This window comes from Leucoraja erinacea, chromosome 29 (assembly GCF_028641065.1).
Source record: "Leucoraja erinacea ecotype New England chromosome 29, Leri_hhj_1, whole genome shotgun sequence".
NCBI classification, from domain to species: Eukaryota; Metazoa; Chordata; class Chondrichthyes; order Rajiformes; family Rajidae; genus Leucoraja; species Leucoraja erinaceus.
Window position 1 is genome coordinate 24,657,692 of NC_073405.1, and position 22,067 is coordinate 24,679,758.

Here is a 22,067-nt window from a genome sequence, read left to right on the forward strand (position 1 = left end):
GCTTCTGATAAGAGGTCCAAAGTCTGGATCACACCAACCTGTTCCCTAAAGGAATTTTAGAATATCCGGCCCTCTGGACTGCGAGCCTGGAATATTACACGTGTAACATTCATTAAACAGAAAGTTATTTTTCTGCGATATTTCGGTTGCATCTGACAGGGCGATTAATTCTAGATAGAAACGGAAATAAACTAAACCTTTTGCGGAAATGTCACTAACCATTGCCACCTGCTGGATTTCCCTGCGTTTATAAATAAAATATCACCCCCACCCCTCCCCCCGTGTCAAAAGAAATAACAATTTCGAGAGTATTTACATGAAGCGACGTGGGTAGGATGCTCCGATTAACATCACCACCCTGCACGTACTCTGAACGCCCAGGGATTAGGCTATCCTTCCCTTCCCCCACAAGTAATTAAAGGAGGCCTAAACAGACAAGTCTTCAGCAACAAAGCACAATTCTTTCCTTAACTACACAGGGAAATTACAACTGCGTTGGCTTCTACACGATTACAAAATGGGACTCGTTTCACATTTTATACCCAGAGGGATTTATTAGAACGCAAATAATAATAAAAAAATATTTCGACCCATAATTAATATATTTCTCTCCGGAACGAGTGGGCTCCCTGTCACAATTTGGAGAAATTGAATAAAGGAGCCGTTCCCCGTGTATTCACTTTACATAACGTTGAATGCATCAAGAGACCTCTGATATTCATTCGACTACGATTTGCAACGATGTTAAGTAAACTGGTACTTACGGGATGCCTGCCTTGTGGATACATCCTTGGATGCTGTTCCACTCAAAACTGTCCCACTGGTTTTTTGTTGTTGTTGTTGTTTATTTAAAAATAAAATAAAATGACAAACAGAAGTGCTCCAGAAACGCACTTGCGTGGAGCCGTGGGATGGAATGGCAGTCGTGAGGGAGATAATTCAGATTGGAAACATCGCCAAAAAGGGAGCGAAGACTTTCGGTTTCTCACCACCGGCAAGGAAGGTACGAGTCGCGGATCACATCGCCGACACACAGTGCAGGGAAGAGATCAGCAAGAAATCCGGGGCAAGTCCGGGCGCGGATCGAAGCTGGGGGTAAATCCAGGGCTGTACAAAGAAACACGATGTTGTGATGTCCATCGAATATCCACCTCTGTCGCTCCCAACCCAACTCTAAACGTTCGAAAGTCCAAGCTGCCGCCAAGGCTTAAACGATGTTTTTAGGCATTGGAACTACCTCGAGAGGAATGAATACCAATAAAAAAAAGCCTCCCGCTAATATAAAAAAGTCCACGCTTCAGAAGAAGTGACCAGATGAAGGGTGATCTTCCAAGAGCTGGCTGTATTATCCTCAATGAAACCCAGGCTGAGTGTTGCAAACCTCACCTCTCCCTCTCTCTCTGCTCTTTGCAACATCTTGGAGAATTCCCTCAATTGGATACACACCACCCAGGGCCGCCAGCCAATCAGACACCGCCGCCCCCACGTGGGGTTCCGTGGTCACCCACCCCCCTCGGCCAATCGGAGTTCGGGCCACCGCCGATTGGCCGGCCGGAGCCGGTGCTGGGCGCCGCGGTGGCCGGCGGGAGTTGTAGTCCCGCGAGGGGTCGGCAGCAGCCGCACGGGTGGCGAAGCGGACTCCATCTCCCGGCATGCGCCCGGGGCGCGCAAGCGCGGCGCAGTCCCTGGGAGGAGAGGTGTCGATCAAAGTAACGTGGGGCATCTTTGCTGGGGCCCGGCCCACTGGCAGGGCGGATTAATTATAGTGTAGTAGGAACAGACATTCTGCGGCTGTCCTGTTCTGCCTCAAACAAATCATTGTGATTTGCATTAAAGAGAGGCAGAGAGGAGAGAAGAAAAAAAAAAATCCGCGTTAACAGGATTGTCATTTTGAAGGAGCTGAGACTGAGGAGTCGTTTCACTTGGATTAATGAGTGAAAATGTACCATAAATACCAGATTTTAAAACCAGCTCCATCCTGATTAGTGACTACACATATTTAACGTGCAAATGTTTTGCTTAAGTAACAGCAGCAAAATGGAAAACACGGTTCTCGCTGGATTACAAAGGGGTGGTTAATGAGACCAGGGTCATCAGGTGACTTGTTAACTGCTGGAGTGCTGTGTTGGTCTCCATTTTTTAAAAATCTTTCCTGGGACTCTGAGACACTTTGTTGCCCAAGTTTTTTTTTCCTAGAAAATGATTTGAACTTATAGTAGCTGGAAAATTATATTTTCTCTTATTCCCCCCACAAGGGAGGCATTTCACATCAACAAAAGGGCTTGAGAGAGAGAAAAAAAAAACTAATTCTGGCAAGCAGTCCGTTTTGCTTGCATGTTTGCACAATTTCCTATATTTACTTTGAAAGGGCCATTATTGCCTCAATGCATAATCTCCAGCCAAGATCACTGAAAGGAAGGACATCCACCAGGAATGCTCTGCATGACACAGTGGGTTGATTATGCAGCAGACATTGGAACCATTTAATTAAATTCCCATTCTTGTCTCTGTAGCTGCATGAAGGGCCTCTGTGCTCTGCAAAACAGGAAAGTCCCTGGTCCAGCCCTTTATCTCTGGTGAATTAGTTGTACGCCAAATTACCCCCAAGTCTTGGCAAATGCAAAACCGAGTGGATTATGACTTCTGAGTTCTATCCACCAACTTGCGCTTTAAGGCTGCACCTCTGTGCCGATTAGATTGGACGGTCCTGTGATCTTTTACGGTTCAGCAGCGCAACAATACTTGTGGTAGGAAGGAACTGCAGATGCTGGTCTGCACCGAAGATAAACACAAAATGCTGCCGTACTTGTGGTCAAGGTTCCACGTTAAATTTAGTAACATGCCTGAGGCGCTGCCCCTATGATGGTAGCCAATCTTGGATGCAAACAGTGCCTGAATTGCAACATTGCATTTGTCCCCCGACTTAAAACTCTCTTCGAAGGCAGAGTTACAGTCAAAACTGCCTGCATGAAACATTTCTGAAACAACTCTGTTGCAGTTCTATTTTCTGTCACACGTTACTCTGTTACAATAATACCACATAACCTGAAACTGATAGCAAGGCGATAAGGAAATCGAGCACTTGCTGTCTGCTTGAGATAGCAAAACAGGGCGCTGACCAGATATTAGAAGCAAGTTATGGCACTTTCCATGGTAGTTCAACTTGATTTTTTAAGATACCAAGATTGTTTTGAACTGCAAGTGGTGCCTCAAAGAGCAGTGGAAAGATTAAATAGTCATTTTCAAAATTGAATTGAATATGTATCCAAAGGGGGGGAAATATAGATATATATGCAGAAAGAGGAAGAGAAAAAGCATTAATCAGTTAATTTAGCAAACTACTGGCAGTGCCAAGATGGGCTGAATGGCCTTCCCTTGCCCTCTCGTGTTCAATAATGCCATTCTTCTTTGTACTGGCCTTGGAGGGTGACATTGGAAAATTGAAGATAAGGTGCTTTCCACTATTTAATTAAGCATGTATCTTAATCCAGTAAGCATGAAATAATCCCTATATCCAACAACAGAAACAAGGAATTGCAGGTGCTGGTTAATACACAAAAGGACACAAAGTACTGGAGTAACTTAGCAGGTCAGGCAGCATCTCTGGAAACTTGGCTAAGTGACGTTTTGGGTCGAATTATATTGTTTACAGTGTACAATGTTTACATATTCTGTTGTGCTGCTGCAAGTAAGAATTTCATTGTCCTGTCTGGGACATATGACAATAAAATACACTTGATTCATGAGACCCTTTTTCAGTCTGCAGAATGGTCCCGACCCAAGACATCACCTATCCATGTCCTCTGGGGCTGAGGAATGGTCTCGACCCGAAACATCCCCCATTCTTCTCCAGAAATGCTGCCTGTCCTGATGAGTTACTCTGGCTTTTTGTGTCTATCCTCTGGGGATGCTGCCTGACCCACTGAGGTACTCTAGCACTTTGTGTCATTTTTCCCTACATCCAACACCTTGATCATTCTGATGTAGAGTCTAACCCGAAACATCATCTGTCCATTCTCACTATGGATGCCTGACCCACTGAGTTGCTCCAGCACTTTGTGTAGGAAGGAACTGCAGATTAAACCGATGATAGACACAAAATGTTGGGGTAACTCAGCGGGACAGGCAGCATTTCTGGAGATAAGGAATGGTTGATGTTTCAGGTCGAAGAAGGATCTCGACCTGAAATAATATTTGATACTTTCATATCCATGATAATAAGGAACCATTGAACCATTCGACCATGGGACCATTGGACCATCTCAGTTGCAGCAAAGCTGTGGATTTCCCACTCAACAATTGAATGCCTTCAGCACAAACACAGTCATGGTTGATGAATGAAGCTCATCAACATGTTTAAGGGCATTTGGAAAGCTCCATTAAATGCTGAACATGACAGCAAGGCCAACATTCAGTGGGAAAATAATCATAGAGAAACAAGGAACTGCAGATGTTGGTTTACGTACAATAAAACCCGCAAAGTACTGGAGTAACTCAGCGGGTCAGGCAGCATCTCTGGATCTGAAGGGTCCCAAAGTTAAATATCACCCACCCATGTTCTCCACAGATGCTGAGTTACTCCAACACTTTTTGTTTTTCTCTAACAAATAAGCATACACGCATTTCGAGTTGAGTGGATAAATGCAACGTTAAGACAATGTAGTTGATAGAAGGAAAGACACAAGGAACTGCCAAAATTGGATCCTTGAGCAAAAAAAACAAAGTTCAGCATGGGAAGAGACCCTTCAGTCCACAATATCCTTGGTGGATATGATGCCAAGATAAACTAGCCTCATCTGTCTGCAAGTGATCCATTCCCCCACGATTCCCTACATAACCATGCCTCCACCAGCATCCCTAACAGCACGTCCCAGGCACCCACCACTGTGTAAAAACACTTGCCCCATTTCCTTGCTGGAAGAAATCAACATCAGCCAGCATCTGAGGAGGGAAATGGACAGAATATGTTCTGGATGGGCAACCTTCTTCAGAACATTTTTTAGTCAATATAGAGATAGTTAAGCTTCCATCTTAATTTGAATATTCTGTCACTTTTGATGAGACAGTCAAGAATCTGCAGACATCATGTGGGCTACTCCCTTAGCTGATTCCCTTCCCTGAAGGAACATAAATCTTTTTATGACAAGCACCATTTTCATGACTGTCATTGATTGATTGATTGATTGATTGATTGATTGAAAGATAAAGGATGGAAACAGGTCCTTTGGCCCACTGAATCCATGCCAACCATCGATCACCTGTTCACACTAGTTCTATGTTATCTCACTTTTGCATCCACTCCCTACATACTAGTGTCAATTTACAGAGGCTAATTAATCTACAAACCTGCACATCTTTGGGATGTAGGAGGAAGCCGGAGCACCCGGAGGAAACCCATGCAGTCACAGGGAGAATATGCAAACTCGACACGGACAGCATTCGAAGTCAAGGTCGAACCCGAGTCTCTGGCACTTTGAGGCAGCGTCTCTCCCAGCCATCCCACATTACTGCTCAATCCTACTTATAATGTATTTTAGTTTGAGGTTGATTTCATTAATTGAACTTAACTTTCATGGTGGGATTTTACCTGGTGGTCAAAGATCTAGACCTAGCTGATCCTACCTGCTGGAGGAGGTAGTTGAGGCAGGTACTATCACAACATGTAGGCAGGTGCATGGATAATGCATGTAAGAAGGAACTGCAGGTGCTGGTTTACACCGAAGATAGACACAAAATGCTGGAGTAACTCAGCAGGACAGGCAGCATCGCTGGAGAGAAGGAACGGGTGATGTTTCACAGTCGAAAACGGTCCCTTCTCAACCCAAAACATCACCCATTCATTCTGGAGGTCTATGGGCCAAAAGCAAGCAGGTGGGATTAGTTTAGGTGGAGCATGTTGGTCGGCATGGGCAGGTTGGGCCAGTTTCTATACTGTATGACCTCTATACCTCCATGCATGGAGACCTTTGTTTAATAGTCCAGTAATGCAACCACTACGGTATCATTTGCCGGTATTTGAGGGAGCTTGATATTTCATTTCTCACCCTGTCGGCTTTGCCCAATGTGAATTACTTCATGAATGTTTAAAGTGGAAACCACCAATAACCCATCAAAATCAAATGACATTCATCCTCCCATGGAGGCACTGCAGTTCCATCTTTCACTTGGCCTGTTCACACACACACACACCTTCCCCTCAATGTGTGGACACGGGAATATATCACGGAATACAAAAATGAGCAATGGCTTTTGGACAGAAGTGTTTGCAGGTCAAACCTGCCTCACCTGAACACCCTGTTAGGTCCTGCATCCTTGTATATTTTTATAAGTCGCACGCTTCCTGTTCAAATTCCAGCAGTTGCGATTTTTGGCCGCACTTTAGCACCAGCATTTAGCGTGGACACCGCCAAAGCAAACAGGTCGAATGAAACTCCTGTGCGTAAACTTTTGCCTGCAACAGTGGGCGGAACGGAGGAGCAAGTTGCTACACTCTCCCAATGCCATCGCAAATCCGTGTATAAAAACTCCATTCATCAAAGCGACTGTGAGCAGTCCCATGGCAATTCACTAATTATGTGTGATTTATTTTGCGGGTGCCATATTAAGATAGAAAGGCTGCTTAATTAAGTAGCAGATGACATTATGGCTCTTTTGCTTTTTTTCTAGTATTTTAGAAACATGTTAATGTTCGTACTTGGAATCGCACGGCAGTAAAATGTCCTGCCAAATATCCTTGTAAACCATACGTACCTGGTGGGCACAGCGCTAAGTCAGAGGGTTGTGAGTTGAAGCCTAGCTCCAGGGATCCAAACTGGTTCATGGTACAGTATTAGGGCCTGTTAATGGGGCCATCATGGAGTGGTGGAATGCAGTCCATCCTGCTTGCAGTAACCCTTTGAAACTACAAGCCAGTTAACCCTAGTTATGGAGTCATACAGCATGGAAACAGGCCCTTCGGCACAACCTGCCCACACCGACCAACAAGTCGGTCCCATCTGCACTTGTCCCACTTGCCTGCATTTGGGCCATAACCCTCTAAACCTGTCCTATCCATGTACCTGTCTAAATGTTTCTTAAATGTTACGATAGTACCTGCCTCAACTACCTCCTCTGGCAGCTCGTTCCATACACCCACCACCCTTTTTTTTTAAAAGTTACCCCACAGGTTCCTATTAATCTGTCCTCCCTCACCTTAAACCTATGTTCTCTAGTTCTCGATTTCCCTACTCTGGGCAAGAGGCAACAGGCCCGATCTATTCGCATGATTTTGTACGTCCCTCTCTTGTTTTCCTACACACTGGAGTTTTTTTTTCTTTCTTAGGCACTTGTCCCCTTTTAACTGTGGCTAGTTATGACTTAATCTGATCCTACCACTAAAATGGTGGGTGTAACATTTTCCTCACCTCTCTTTGGTTTTCTTTCCAACTATTTCAATCCTTTGCAAAACCATCCTTTTCCCAATAGGAAGACTTCTTATCTGCTCACTCGATATGGCTCATAATCTTGAACACCTGTACTGCATTCCCATAACCTTGTTTGCTCCAATGAATACGATCGCCGCGTCTCCAGTTGACATGTAATTCCTCATTCCTGGTACCTTTCTAATAAATGTCTGCCTTCTCTTCCAAGGCCTTGGCTTCATTTCAGTGTGTGGCAGCCAGAATCGAATATAATACCCCATCTGAGTCCAAAGTAGTGACTTGTAAAGGCTTACCATAACTTCTTTGCTTTCGCATTCAATCCCTCAAAGTGAGAAACAATTTAGTTTAGTTTAGTTTGGAGATACAGCAGGCCCACAGAGGCCTGCTGAACATTTGATCACTCGTTTACACTAGTTCTATGTTATCCCACGTTCTCATCCTCTCCCTCCGCGCACTGGGAACAATGTACGGAGGCCAATTAACCTACAAACCCACACGTCTTTTGGACGTGGGAGGAAAACTGAGCACCCGGAGGCAGTCACAGGGAGAAGGCGCAAACTCCACAAAGACAGCACCTGAGGTCAGGATCGAACCCAGGGTCCTTGGCATTGTGAAGCAGCAGCTCTCCAAGCTTTAGAGAAACAGCGCAGAAACATGCCCTTTGGCCCATTGAACCCGTGACGACCAACAGTCACCCAGTACACTAACACTATCTTACACAATTGGAACAATTTACCGTTTTAACAAAGCCAATTAACCTACAAACCCGTACACTATGCCTTTGTAGTGTGGGAGGAAACCAGAGCACCTGCAGAAAACCCAGACGGTCACAAAGGGAACGTACAAACTCCGTACAGACAGCATCCATAGTTAGGATCGAACCTGGGTCTCAGGATTGAACCTGGCCGTAAGGCAGCAACATTCCCACTGCTCCACGGTGCCACACAATTATCCTGCCTTATTTTAACAGCCACCAGAAGCTCTCTGCGTGTTTTCAAAGTCCATATAAAAAGGGTGAGCGTATTGTCACTGCAACTAATATTTGGTTGTTTGACTAAAAAAAACAAATCGCTGGTGGGAACTCAATGGGTCAGGCAACACCTATGGGGGGATGTGGATAGTTGATGTTTAGGGGACGGGACTCTTTTAGAGGAGAACGGCTTCAAAGTGGGAATGTTTCGAGGATATTTTTCAATGGAGCAGCAATATGGAGACACGAGGAACTGCAGATGCTGGAATCTCGAGTAAATCACAAAGTGCTGGAGGAACTCAGCGGGTCAAGCAGCATCGATGGAGCATCGATGGAAGGAATGGACAGGCGATGTTTCAGGTCAGGGCCTTTGTTCAGACAGGGTGGAGTAGGGGAAAGAAACCTGGAAAAGAGCGGTGGGGGCAGGACAAAGGCTGGCGAGTGATAGGTGGGTACTGTTGGGGAGGCTGGCTGAGCTTGGATAAAATACATCCAGCCATCTTTACATTTCAAGTCCGCGGTGATCCATTCAGTGGGCTAAAAGGAAAATATGAATTCGAGCAGGTGATGAGGTTCTTCATTGCCATCAGCTACGGAGTTTCCTCTTTTGATCTTTGACTTTTTCTTCCCGATGGTTAAATTAATCAAAATGATTCAATAAGGAAGCATTTTACTGTCATGAACTGTGTGAGAGTTTAAAGGGCAACACAGGGGCACAGTGGTAGAGCTCCTGCCTTACAGTGCCAGAGACCCTGGTTCGATCCTGACTACGGGTGCTGTCTGTGTGGAGTTTCTCCCTGTGACCACGTGTGTTTTCTCCAGGTGCTCTGGTTTCCTCCCACCTTCCAAGGACGTGTAGGTTTGTAGGTGATTTATCTTCTGTATATTGTCCCTAATATGTAGGATAGACTTTTTATTGTCACATGAACCTAGGTACGGTGAAATGCTTTGTATTGTGTACAACCCGGTAAAACCGTACAGCGCGAACCCATGAGTTGCCACGTGCCTGGCACCGGCAAAGTTTCAAATGTTGACTGAACTGGTGTTTGGGTGATCGCTGGTCTGTGCGGACACAGTGGGCCGAAGGGCCTTTTTCCATGCGTGTCTCTAAACGAAACTGAGACAGACACCATGGTGGGGCGGTTTCCCCCCCGTCTCACGTGGGATTACAATAGTTGTGCATTTTTACACACCTCAGTTGCAAAATGAAGCCGTCTGGGGCTATGCTGCTCATGAAAAGAACTGGTCTGGCCCTGTAATCAACAGAGCCGTGACCATATGTAGAGACCCTGGCATGCATACATGTCAAGTATTTTTAGAAATTGCCTTGGCTTCCTGTGGGTGCCGTGGTTGCATCCGAGTTGTATAACGTACCCATCTGCGATGGGACCACCTGCAGAGATCTTGCGCTCAAGGACTGGCACTGCCCCCCGTTTGGAAATGCCAGAGCCTTTTTGTCAGCTAGTGGCAGAGTTCCTGTTAATGCGCTGTTGATGGATCGACTCCCTGCCAGATCAGACAGCGTGATGCATTTTCATCAGCCGCATGACATGGAAGAGTTCTAATCTCCACCATCTTGCTGCATTTCCCTAAGTGCAAGATGTTATTGATGTTCACCGTGCGACCAGCGACAATCTCATGTCCATCCCGGGCATCAGGAATTTCTATTGCAGTTGACTGATGTGCAAAGACTCCGGAGAATATGAGCATGGCTGATTTCTTCTCTGTGAGTTGAAAAGTAAATAATGTGTGGCCTTCAGAAGCTTCTGTATGAATGATGTGCGGTGGCAATGCTGCTAAATGCTGCATGAGAGGGGTGGCGCAGTGGTAGAGTTGCTGCCCTACAGCGCCAGAGACCTGGGTTCGATCCCTGACCACGGGTGCTGCTTGTACAGGGTTTATACATTCTCCCCGTGACCTGCATGGGTTGTCTCCCGATGCTCTGGTTTCCTCCCAAAGACGTGCAGATTTGTAGGTTAAATTGACCTCTGTAAATCACCTCTTAAGTGAGAGTTAGATTTAGCTCTTAGGGCTAAGGGAATCAAGGGATATGGGGAAAAGCCGGAACAGGGCCAAAGGGCCATATCTTTGAACCTATTTTCTATCTTTTTATGTTTCCAAGTGAAGGTAGTGGATGAGAAAGTGGGATAACATAGGAGTAGCCTGCAAGCCCCCACATCTTTGAGAAGGGTGGCACAGTGGTACAGCAGTAGACCTGCTGCCTTACAACGCCAGGGGCCTGGGTTCAATCCTGACCACGGGTACTGTCTGTACAGAGTGTGTGCATTCTCCCTGTGACCGCGTGGGTTTTCTCCGGGTGCTCCGGTTTCTTCCCACATTCCAAAGACGTGCAGGTTTGTAATTTAACGGACTTCGGTAAAATTGCACATTGTCCCTAGTGTGCAGGATGGTGCTAGTGCATGGGGCAATCGCTGGTCGGCACGGTCTCGGTGGGCCGAAGGGCCTGTTTCCACGCTGTAGCTCTAAAGTCTAACATCCCATTTCTGTTCCTGACCGCTGAGCCGGTGTGCCCACGACTCTCATTTTAGATTGGGGCGAGGAGGGGATGAGGAGGAGCCAGCTGGAATGATCAAATACCCTCCCAAGACTCGTCTCCGCTTACAATGTGGAGGATATTGGCTGGTGGAACGTACACCATCTGTGATGAGCGGGGAGCAAATAGAGGCAATGGAGATGGACGATTATAAAAAAAGCAGCAATCATTGGGCTGCTCCTTGCTGGCAGGGGAAAAAGCAGAGTCATTATAATAAAAGTCAGGTTGATGCGCATGCTGATATTCGTTTCCATCAGCTGCTGCCAGGGAAAGGCTCGTATCATCTGTTTTCCTACTTGCAAATCAGCAAATAGATGACAGTGAACAGATGGAGATGGTAATGTCATAGCTGACAGTTTAGAAACATAGACAATAGGTGCAGGAGGAGGCCATTTGGCCCTTCGAGCCAGCACCGCCATTCAATATGATCATGGCTGATCATCCAAAATCAGTACCCCGTTCCTGCTTTCTCCCCATATCCCTTGATTCTGTTAGTCCTTACAGCTGTCCTAACAACAACTCTCTCTTGAAAACATCCAGTGAATTGACATCCACTGCCCTCTGTGGTAGAGAATTCACAGACTCACAACTTTCTGGTGAAAAGGTTTTGCCCCATCTCAGTCCTGGATGGCCTACCCCTTATTCTTAAAACCGTGACCCCTGGTTCTGGACTCCCCCAGCGTGGGGAACATATTTCCTGCATCTAGCCTGTTCAATCCCTTAAGAAAGTTATATGTTTCTATAAGATTCCCTCTCATCCTTTTAAATTCCAGAGAATACAAGCCCAGTCGATTTATTCTTCTCGTTCTGCACTAACACTGCCGTGGTGTCGGTCGGTCGAGTCAACTGGACACATTGGATCGTGGAAACAGGTCTGGCTGCTCTTGACACGGAGAAACAGCTGGCGGGAGGGTGTTGGCATTCAAGGTCCCGCAGAACGCACTGCCAAAGCTGCAATGATTTATGATTCAGTCTTAAGCCTGGACACCTTTCTCCTCGCTACCTACATGTATTAATCTTTCAAATCCTTTGACTCGCATCGCACTTTTTTTTTTCTCAGATCGCGTCGTTTTTCTGATTCTTGTTTTGGCTCTAGTCTTCGTCGAAGGAAATCCTCACACTGGTGCCAGTGCCAGCAATGTTGTTAAACTAATCAGGCTCCGTAATATTCTGGTCATCTGTAAATCTAACACTTCGTCAGAGCGTGGTACAGTGGGATATCACCTTACACCATCACAAACACAAGCCTAGCTCACACTTTCCATATGGAGGGTTTCCTCTGCTCTTCAAAGCTTCCCCCATCCCCCATCCCCCTCCCCCTCCCCTCTCTCTTTAGGCTTCAGTGACTTTTAATTGCCTCAAATGGTCGTTAGCAATGAATAATTACTGCCATCTATTTGACAAAGAAAAACAATAGAGGTTTGCAATCTTTAGCACTTTTTGCAAACTCAGGATACCCCGAAGCATTTTACGGCACCTTCAAATAATTTCAGATAACAGTTGTTCTTCTCCCTGTTGTACCTTCGCTAAGTATAGAAACAAGCAACTGCAGATGCTGCTTTACACAAAAGGTCACAAAAATGCTGGAGTAAGGCATCTGGTCAGGCAGCGTCTCTGGAGAATTTGAATAGATGGCTTTGTCCTCAGCCTCTCCTCGTCCCAGCTCCTCCCTGTCCCAGCCCCCCCCCCCCCCCCCCCCCCCCCCCCCCCCCCCCCCCCCCCCCCCCCCCCCCCCCCCCCCTCATGCAATCAGTGTGAAAAAGGGTCCCAACCCAAAATGGCATCTATCCATGGTACACAAAATTGCTGGAGAAACTCAGCGCGGGGCAGCAGCATCTATGGAGCGAAGGAAATAGGCAACGTTTCGGGCCGAAACCCTTCTTCAGACTGAAGAAGGGTTTCGGCCCGAAACGTCACCTATTTCCTTCGCTCCATAGATGCTGCTGCACCCGCTGAGTTTCTCCAGCAATTTTGCGTACCTTCGATCTTCCAGCATCTACAGTTCCTTCTTGAACACCTGGCATCTATCCATGTTCTCCTGGGAAACTGAGTTACTCCAGCACTTGGGGTCTTTTTTTTTCTCATATGCTCAGGGCGATGTATGCAAAATGTATATAATGCAGACAAATCTCCCTTTACGTTGTCCAAACAACCGTCTGCAGTCCCAGTCTTATAAACACGGTTTCTTGTTGCAACCGGGTGGCATTTTTCCCATTTCTCACCCACGGTCTCCTGGCATCAATGAATTGGATTAGCGCTTGCATTCTTGCCAGCCTTTCTAACAGGAGAGCTTCACGGTGAAGGCTGAAGGCCCACTCAGTATATCGGTATGGATTTGAGTCGCACCTAAATCCTTCTAGTTAACAAATCCGTCTCCTGTCCATTATGTTCCACTGCATTTCCAAAGTTTCCGTTTTTTTTACCTGATAATGAATGTATTTGTTCCTTCTGCTTTTGTAAAGTGTTATTCTAAATAATGATTGAAAGTACATTCATTAATCTTTCGTGTCTGATTTATGTTATTCAGCTGTGAACATTTATCACTCTCAGCTCACAGGTGGCTCTTGAATTCAGTCATGGGTTCAGCCACTCTATTACAGAGAATTCAACAATCATCTATGGGGATGATCCAGCATCACATTCAGTCTGGGGGCTGTGCAGTGTAATGCCCCTGTCCGACTTAGGAAAGCTGAATGGAAACCTCTGGAGACTTTGCGCCCCACCCAAGGTTTCCGTGCGGTTGCCGGAGGTTGCAGATGGTTGCCGGAGGTTGCAGGTAGTGGAAGCAGGTAGGGAGACTGACAAAAACCTCCGGGAACTGCACGGAAACCTTGGGTGGGGCACAAAGTCTCCAGAGGTTTCCGTTCAGGTTTCATAAGTGGGACAGGGGCATAAAGGGCATAAATGTACTTTTTTTAATCTCAGCCAATACCTGATCCTAACCGATTACACACACAGCAAAGACCCCATTCAGATCAGATTCAGATTCAACTTTAATTGTCATTGTCAGTGTACAGTACAGAGACAACAAAATGCAGTGTCACTAGGTGAAGTGTCTTTTATCTCTCTTTTATCCAGACCAATAGTTTTCCTTCAACCAACAAGACTAAATAAATAGACACAAAAAGCTGGAGTAACTCAGCAGGACAGGGGGCATCTCTGGAGAGAAGGAATGGTGATGTTTCGGGCCGAGACCCTTCTTCAAACTGACTGTAGTGGGGTGGGAAAGAAAGAAAAGAGGTCTACAATCAAGAAGAGCTTCAACCCAAAATGTCACCTGTGTCGTCTGCAGTTGTTGCCTGACCCATTGAGTTCCCCCAGTACGGAGTTCTACGCCAGATGATACTTGTTTTTGCACTCATTATTACACAAGGTGCAGCATCTTGAAGAACATGGCTTCTGACCAGCTTTGCCTCACAAAAATGCAAAAGTTTAAAAAAGCACAAAGTGCTGGAATAACTCAGCAGGTCAGGCAGCATCTCTGGAGGACATGGATAGGTAACATTTTGGTCCGGGACAATGTTTTGGGTCTGGACCCTTCTTCAGACTGAATCTGCAGTTCCTTGTGCTTGGACGGCCCACACTACTGGAGGGTTGTATCATACAAGAACATTATTTCCTGCTCTGAGCACACTCATAACCATTCGTGATGATATGCCATCACGGGATGTGTTGTGCAATTTGCCAGAGTCAAAGAGTCATACAATATGAAAACAGGCTCTTTGGCCCAACTTTTCCACGCCGACCAACATGTCCCATGTACACTAATCCCAGCTGCCTGCCTTTGGCCCATAACCCTGTAAACCTATCCTCTCCATGCACCCGTCTAAATGTTTCTTAAATGTTCTGATAGTACTTGCCTCAACTACCTCCAACGGCTGTTCATTCCATACACTTACCATTCTTTGCCCTCAGGTTCCTATTAAATCTTTCCCCACTCACCTTAAACCTATCAAGGTTATTAAGGTGGTGGTGGAGGACCTATGGGAAGTTCACGGCCCAGCATGAATGGATCGATAACTTGATGCAGGGCTCAGGAAAGCTCAGACACTGACACCCCATGCATCAGCTTTCATTACGGATTATAACAGAAACATAAGATCATAAGGTCATAAGAGATAGAATTAGGCCATTTGGCCCATCTACTCCACCATTCAATCATGCCTGATCTACCTCTACCTTCTAACCCCATTCTCCTGCCTTCTCCCCATAACCCCTCACATCCGTACTAATCAAGAATCTATCTATCTCTACATTAAAAATATCCATTGACTTGGCCTCCACAGCCGTCTGCGGCAAAGAATTCCACAGATTCCCCACCCAGTGATGAAATAAATTCCTCCTCATCTCCTTCTTAAAGGAACGTCCTTTAATTCTGAGGTTATGACCTCTAGTCCTAGACTCTCCCACTAGTGGAAACATCCTCTCCACATCCACTCAATCCAAGCCTTTCACTATTCTGTATGTTTCAATGAGGTCCCCCCTCATTCTTCTAAACTCCAGTGAGTACAGGCCCAGTGCCAACAAATGCTCATCATTGGTTATCCTACTCATTCCAGTAATTATTCCTGTAAACTTCCTCTGGAACCTCACAATTGCTCATAATATTTCCAAATCCTGTCTCACCAGCACCTTATAGAGCCTCATAGGCAGTGGGTAGGTGCTATAGACCTGCACGGGGAGACGTAGACGCTCCCGCCCCCATGAGCCTCGGACAGACGTGGCCCGTCAGCCTGGGAAGGCAGTCTGAAGGGAAAACTCAGATTTAAAACCTTCACTGCCTTGTGGCCATATCCAGTCATGGAAAAGGCTCCAGGAGTAAACCTCAAGAAAATCCGGAGTGGGAGCCCCTGTCATTTTCTATAACCTCGCTCTGGCAGCTCCTGCGACAGTGCTGGTGCCAAACTGTAACGGCCCTGCTGTTCCTTTGGATCGATCAGCGACGTGGAGAGGGGGGGACATGCTGCATGGGCAACAGCCTGTCCTCCATATGACATCGCCCTGGCTTGCATCCGACCAGGATGCATCACCCAATGTCAGTCATGACTGAGGGGGGCCTACTATAGAGCCTCAGTATTACATCCCTCTTTTTGTAAACAAGCCCTGTTGAGTTTGCTTTCCCTCATCTGACATCTTTTCCTCTCGGAGAAAGACGCATTTAAGTATCACCAGCCTCTGGGGCCACAATGCAGGGAGATATATGGAGATTATATTCAGAAGGAGCTTGCAGCAAATTAATTTCACTCGTTCACCTAGGGACACCCATTTCCATTTTGTATCACATTAGCATTTGCACGTAAGTACACATTTGAAAAAGAACACAGCTCTGCATGTATCCCCTGTTAATGTTCATAAACACTTAAGCGATACACTGGTACCAGCGCAGAAACGCACCGTACTGTTCAATAAATTTCAACATTAATTAGAAGGTGGTGCCTCTATCTGTTCCGAGAAGGCTGTGTTATATCATCATATGTTTTCAGAGCCGAAATGCTCTGTTCCACATCGGCTGTGCCCTAATAGATCGTTGTAGCCAAACCAGTATAATCGTTTCAGCGTAGCATCTCAGGGGAAGCTGTTTGCCAGGCTTAAAATCATAGTGATACAGTGTGGACACAGGCCCTTCAGCCCAACTTGCCCACACTGGCCAACAAGTCCCAGTTACACTACTCCCACCTGCCCGTGTTTGGTCCATATCCATCCAAACCTGTCCTATCCATGTTACTGTCTAACTGTTTCTTAAACGTTGGGGTAGTCCCAGCCTCAAGTACATCCTCTGGCAGCTTGTTCCATCCACCCATCACCCTTTGTGTGAAAATGTTACCCCTCGGATTCCTATTAAATCTTTTCCCCTTCACCTTCCGACACATAGTTGTCCTCATGGTCCTCGATTCGCCTAATCTGGTCCTTGATTCAACAAATTTCCTCTGGCAAGAGACTCTGTACATCTACCCGATCTATTCCTCTCATGATTTTATACACCTGTCAGATCACCCCTCATCCTCCTGCGCTCCAAGGAACAGAGTCCCAGCCTATTCAACCTCCCTATAGCTCAAGGACCCTCTAGTCCTGGCGATATCCTGGCAAATCTTCTATGTACCCTTTCCAGCTTGGAAATTTCTTGCGATATCCATTCTGTTCCCTTGGGGAGGAGAGAGCGATGATCGTGCTTCTTCATCGCCTATTGTATATCGGTGATGCCAAGCACATTAATAAAAGTAAGCAGCTACTTTTTTCACGGATGCCCATGTTGGGTGGTAACGGAAAATACCAAGCCTATGCAGAAGCCCTGTGAAGTAGGGTTGCGGGGTCGTTATGATAGAGCCTGAATTAGTCTGTAACTATGTGCAGGAAGGAACTGTAGACACTGGTTTAAATCGAAGATAGACACAAAATGCTGGAGTAACTCAGCGGGACAGGCAGCATCTCTGGAGAGAAGAATGGGTGATGTTCCGGGTCGAGGCCCTTCTTCAGACTGATGTCATGGGAGTGGGAAGTACATGGATAAGGAAGTGTATAGATAAGGAAGAGTAAGGTGTGAAAACATGACAAAGGGAATGGAGATCAAGGATTCTTGCTATTGAGGGAGTGTAACGTAGGTTAACAAGGTTAATTCCCAGGATGACGGGACTGTCATATGCTGAGAGAATGGAGTGGCCGGGCTTGTGTACTCTGGAATTTAGAAGGATGAGAAGGGACCTTATTGAAACATATAAGATTATTAAGGATTTGGACATGCTAGAGGCAGGAAACATGTTTCCGATGTTGGGGGAGTCCAGAACCAGGGGCCACAGTTTAAGAATATGGGGTAAGCCATTTAGAACGGAAAGGAGGAAATACTTTTTCACACAGAGAGTTGTGAGTCTGTGGAATTCCCTGCCTCAGAGGGCAGTGGAGGCTGGTTTTCTTGATGCTTTCAAGAGAGAGTTAGATAGAGCTCTTAAAGGTAGCGGAGTCAAGGGATATGGGGAGAAGGCAGGAACGGGGTACTGATTGTGGATGATCAGCCATGATCACATAGAATGGTGGTGCTGGCTCAAAGGGCCAAATGGCCTACTCCTGCACGTATTGTCTATGTTTCTAAACTGTAGATGTAGAATAGATCATTGTTAGTTGGGAGAAGGTAACAACAAAGCAAAGAGAGATAAAATATAGTCGGAGACAGTAAGTGGTCGGAGAACTGGGAAGGGTTATAACCACATTTAGATCTAATTGTACTGTGTAGATACAGAGATTTGGTGCTGGTATTTTTTGTGTTGTCCTCAAGTGTACCAAGATACAGAGACAACAACCCGGCTGATCAACACCCAGCTTGAGATCTAACTATTCCCTTGGTTTATTTATGTTTCATTCGCAAGAAGAAGAAGAATACAGTGAAAATATTTATTTGCTTGTTATCCCGTCGAAACAAATTATATTATACATGAGAATAATTGAGGCATACACAAGCACAAGAGAAAAATAGCAGAGTGCAGAATATAGTTTGATGCATTTTGCATTACAGTTACAGAGAAAAGGTGCAAGGTCTGCAACGAGGTGGTGTTAATATTGACTAAATTAGAGTTATTATAAAATGGAGGATCTTTGCATCTGCAGGGCCTGCTTGGTGTTTTTCTGTGTAAAGCTACAAGCTGCGAGCCGGTGCCAGAAAGTCTAGGTCCTAGATTGAAATATCAGATAAGGTGAGGTCCAGATGTCCTCCCTATTGTTAAAATGTATGAGGCCTTTGCAAAGAAGCTCAGAGGTGTTGCAGATGCATTATCAAGGTTGGCCCACTGCAGAAGGGTTGTAAATACTGTTAATAATGTTGCAAGGTGTTTGTGTTACTCTTTGATGATTGGCTGAAGTGTGAAGCCTTGTTTGAATTATTTATACTCCCTGGGAGAATGTTGCATTACTTGATTAATTGACTTCTTTCCAGAAGCTTCTGTAGAAACATTGTAATGGGGTGCTTTGTAATTGGGCTGGGGAACTGTCAATAACACTTTAATGTAATCGATATCTGTGATTGGATTGTAGGGGCCGCCACCCCATTGTAGATCTGCCCCGCTGGGTCCGATGACCTATAAAAAGTGATCCCCACTAGGATCGTTGTCGATCTTCTGAAGGGGCGCTTAGGACTGCGTAACCTTTTGGAGGTATCTGCTTGCACAAGGCTGAAGGGCTTGGACAAGCAGAGACAAGGATCGATCTCGCGGTGGTCAGGTATTGTATAGGGAGTTGGTTATTGTTTCATAAAATAAAGTGTAGTGGTTGACTCAGTGTTTTACTGAACTAGACTAAGGGGGGTTAGCACCAGGAGCATTATTTGTGGCAGCACAACAGGTTTGTTAACACAGTACTCAATCGATAATATAATAACCAAACAAAAAAGAGTTTGGATGACAAAAAAAAATAAATAAAAGGTCATTGAATATTAAGAACAAGCATTACTGCAGGTAAGCTTGGATTCTTCTGTGTTTTATTTGTGTTTGAAAATAATAGGGTATTTTATTTCGGAGTCACGTAAGTGACTACGTGAAGTACCCGCCAGGACGCATGTGTGTCATATCGCTTCACGCATTGCGCAACGACAGGCGGGGTGGAGCCGCGGATTCCCCCCCAGCGGTAATTTTGAAACCGAGACCGCAGGTAAGTGAATTACTCTGCGGTCGTTTTTTGTTTCCCGCGCTGTTTTTTACAGGGGGGAACTGGACAAAAACAGAGTCCACAAGGGCTGCGTCTAAAGCTGGCTGGGGAGGACCGCGGAGTTGCGGGCAGCCAGCAGCAGCTGAAGGCACCAAAAACAGCACCCTCACGCACCCACCAGCAGAGCCATGAAGTGGGATCAGCTGTGCCCGGTCTTTTTTAGGCCATGGGACCACCCGCGGTCTTCGTAGCACCCGCACCGGCCAGATCACACACCACGGGTAACCGGGGTAGGGAAAATTATAGACTACACAGAACAGAGCTGGAGTGCACTAACAACAGACTCTGACCAAATATACCATTAAATTTGTGCACAAAAATAGCCCCAGTTCAGCATGTACCGAACGTTCGTACTTTCACGAAAATAAAAATTGGGGGGGTGAGACTCCACGCTCAGGGGGTTATTGAAAAAAGATGGTGGTTGTCGCATCATCCCCAAATTGCAGTGCAGTATATTCAAAAATGTTTTAAAAAACAGGCCTTCATGGCCAGATCGACCTAAAAGACAGGTATCACAGGGAATTCACTGCGGTCAGCTGTTTTTGTTTCCCGTGTCTGTTTCTTTTTGACAGGGTTTCTTCGGAAATTATGGATCTAGATGAGTCCTAAACGGAATTAGCTGCACACCAAACAATGTTTGAGAAAACTGGGGTTTAAAAGTTAAATCTAAACTAACGCCTTCCACCATAATGGAGTTTTGCGGGTTCAGCCAGCACATGCGGCTTTACAAAGGCAAGGCCAGTCTTAACTAAGGCCTGCAACAACCTCATTGACCGTGAGATTGGGCATCAAAGCCGTGGCTGCCCGACTTGGACCTTTGTACCCAAAGGGCAAAAATACAGGCCAGAAAATCAACACCACGAAGCCCAATCAAAGCAATTGTGGAATTAAAATGGGGAAGGTTAACATTCGGCATTGTTCCAGCCCTATCATTATCAGCAACCATGCCGAGGGAGCATTCCCCCACAGCGGCAAGGTTAAAACGAGACCGACAGCTAAGAGAATTACTCTGTGGTCGTTTTTTGTTTCCCGTGCTGTTTTTCACAGGGGAAACTATGGACAAGAGTCTACAAGGGCTGCACCGGCTGGAAAGAACCGCGGAGTTGCGGGCAGTTAGCAGCGGCTGACGGCACCAGATCACCGTGAGTGGGATCAGCTGTGCCCGACCTATGGCCTAATCAGTCGGGTATTACGCAAAATATAACAAGACTCGGCGTCTGGTATTTTGGTAGTGCCCGATTGGCCTAATCAACCATGGTTCCCTGTGATACTCGACATGGTCTTAGAACCATGTATCACCATCCTGAAACGACCAGATTGTTGGTTCATCCCCTAACTGGGGATAGCCATCCATGTCATAATACGACAAACTTATTAATTTGTAGAGTTTAAAGAAACCTCTACTGGAACTGGGACTGACGGACCAAACATTGAACATTATCTCAGCGGCTCACAGGCAGTCCACCAAAAAACAATATCTGGTATACATCAGGAAATGGGAGATATATTGTCACAGAAACAACATCACTTACAGCTCGATGAACATAACGTCTGTTCTGGAATTCCTGGCAGGCCTCCATTATGATGAGGGGCTCAGTTACAGTGCCATTAACTGCGCCAGAAGTGCCCTTTCAGCATATCTATGGCGAGGATCAGAGCGTCATTCTGTTGGGACTCACCCCCTGGTAACCAAACTTATGAGGGGAATTTTTAATATCAATCCCCCAAGAACCAGGTACTCTCAAATATGGGATGTGAGTATTGTCCTAACGTTGCTAAGGAACTGGTCTCCAGCAACAGCTCTGTCCCTGCAAAAACTGACGCATAAAACAGTCATGCTGATGGCTTTGGTCACAGTACAAAGGGTACAGTCTTTACATAAGTTAAGGCTGGACAATATGACTTCTTCAACAAGAAATATACCTTTTCATATTCACAAATTAGTCAAACAGAACAGACCGGGACCATCAGGCCTCAAAATAGAATTTAGGGCTTACCCTATAGATGATCGTCTCTGTATAATAAGACATTTATTGTTATATATGGAGAACACCAAAAACATCAGAGGCTATGAGATGGCACTACTAATCAGCCACAAGCAACCCCACAAAAAAGTGTCGGTTCAAACTTTTTCCAGATGGCTGAAACAGGTTTTAGCAACAGCTGGAGTGGATACTAACATATTCAAATCTTATTCCACCAGGGCTGCAGCTACATCGGTAGCTATGGAGTTGGACGTACCGATGGACCAAATCCTGGAGACAGCAGGATGGTCAAGGGAAAAAAACGTTCCAACAATTCTACCATAAACCAGTGGTTAAACCTGGAACTTTTGCAGAATCATTTTTAAGTTCTGTAATATGATTTCACCCCATGAAATAGGGGCTATAATTTATTGTTAAAAACTTCATCATGGCTTTCAATGTCGGATTCA

The 22,067-nt window shown here is 45.8% G+C and overlaps 1 protein-coding gene across 1 annotated transcript in view; it reads right to left on the reverse strand.

Moving 5' to 3' along the window:
* Nucleotides 1–1,442, reverse strand: part of LOC129711335 (transducin-like enhancer protein 4) — a 196,676-nt gene extending 195,234 nt beyond the window's left edge. The window contains exon 1 of the mRNA XM_055658924.1: nucleotides 765–1,442. Coding sequence (XP_055514899.1) covers nucleotides 765–788 — 24 coding nt within the window. The 5' untranslated portion in view covers nucleotides 789–1,442. The remainder of the gene's footprint in view (nucleotides 1–764) is intronic.
* Nucleotides 1,443–22,067: the final 20,625 nt, after the last annotated feature.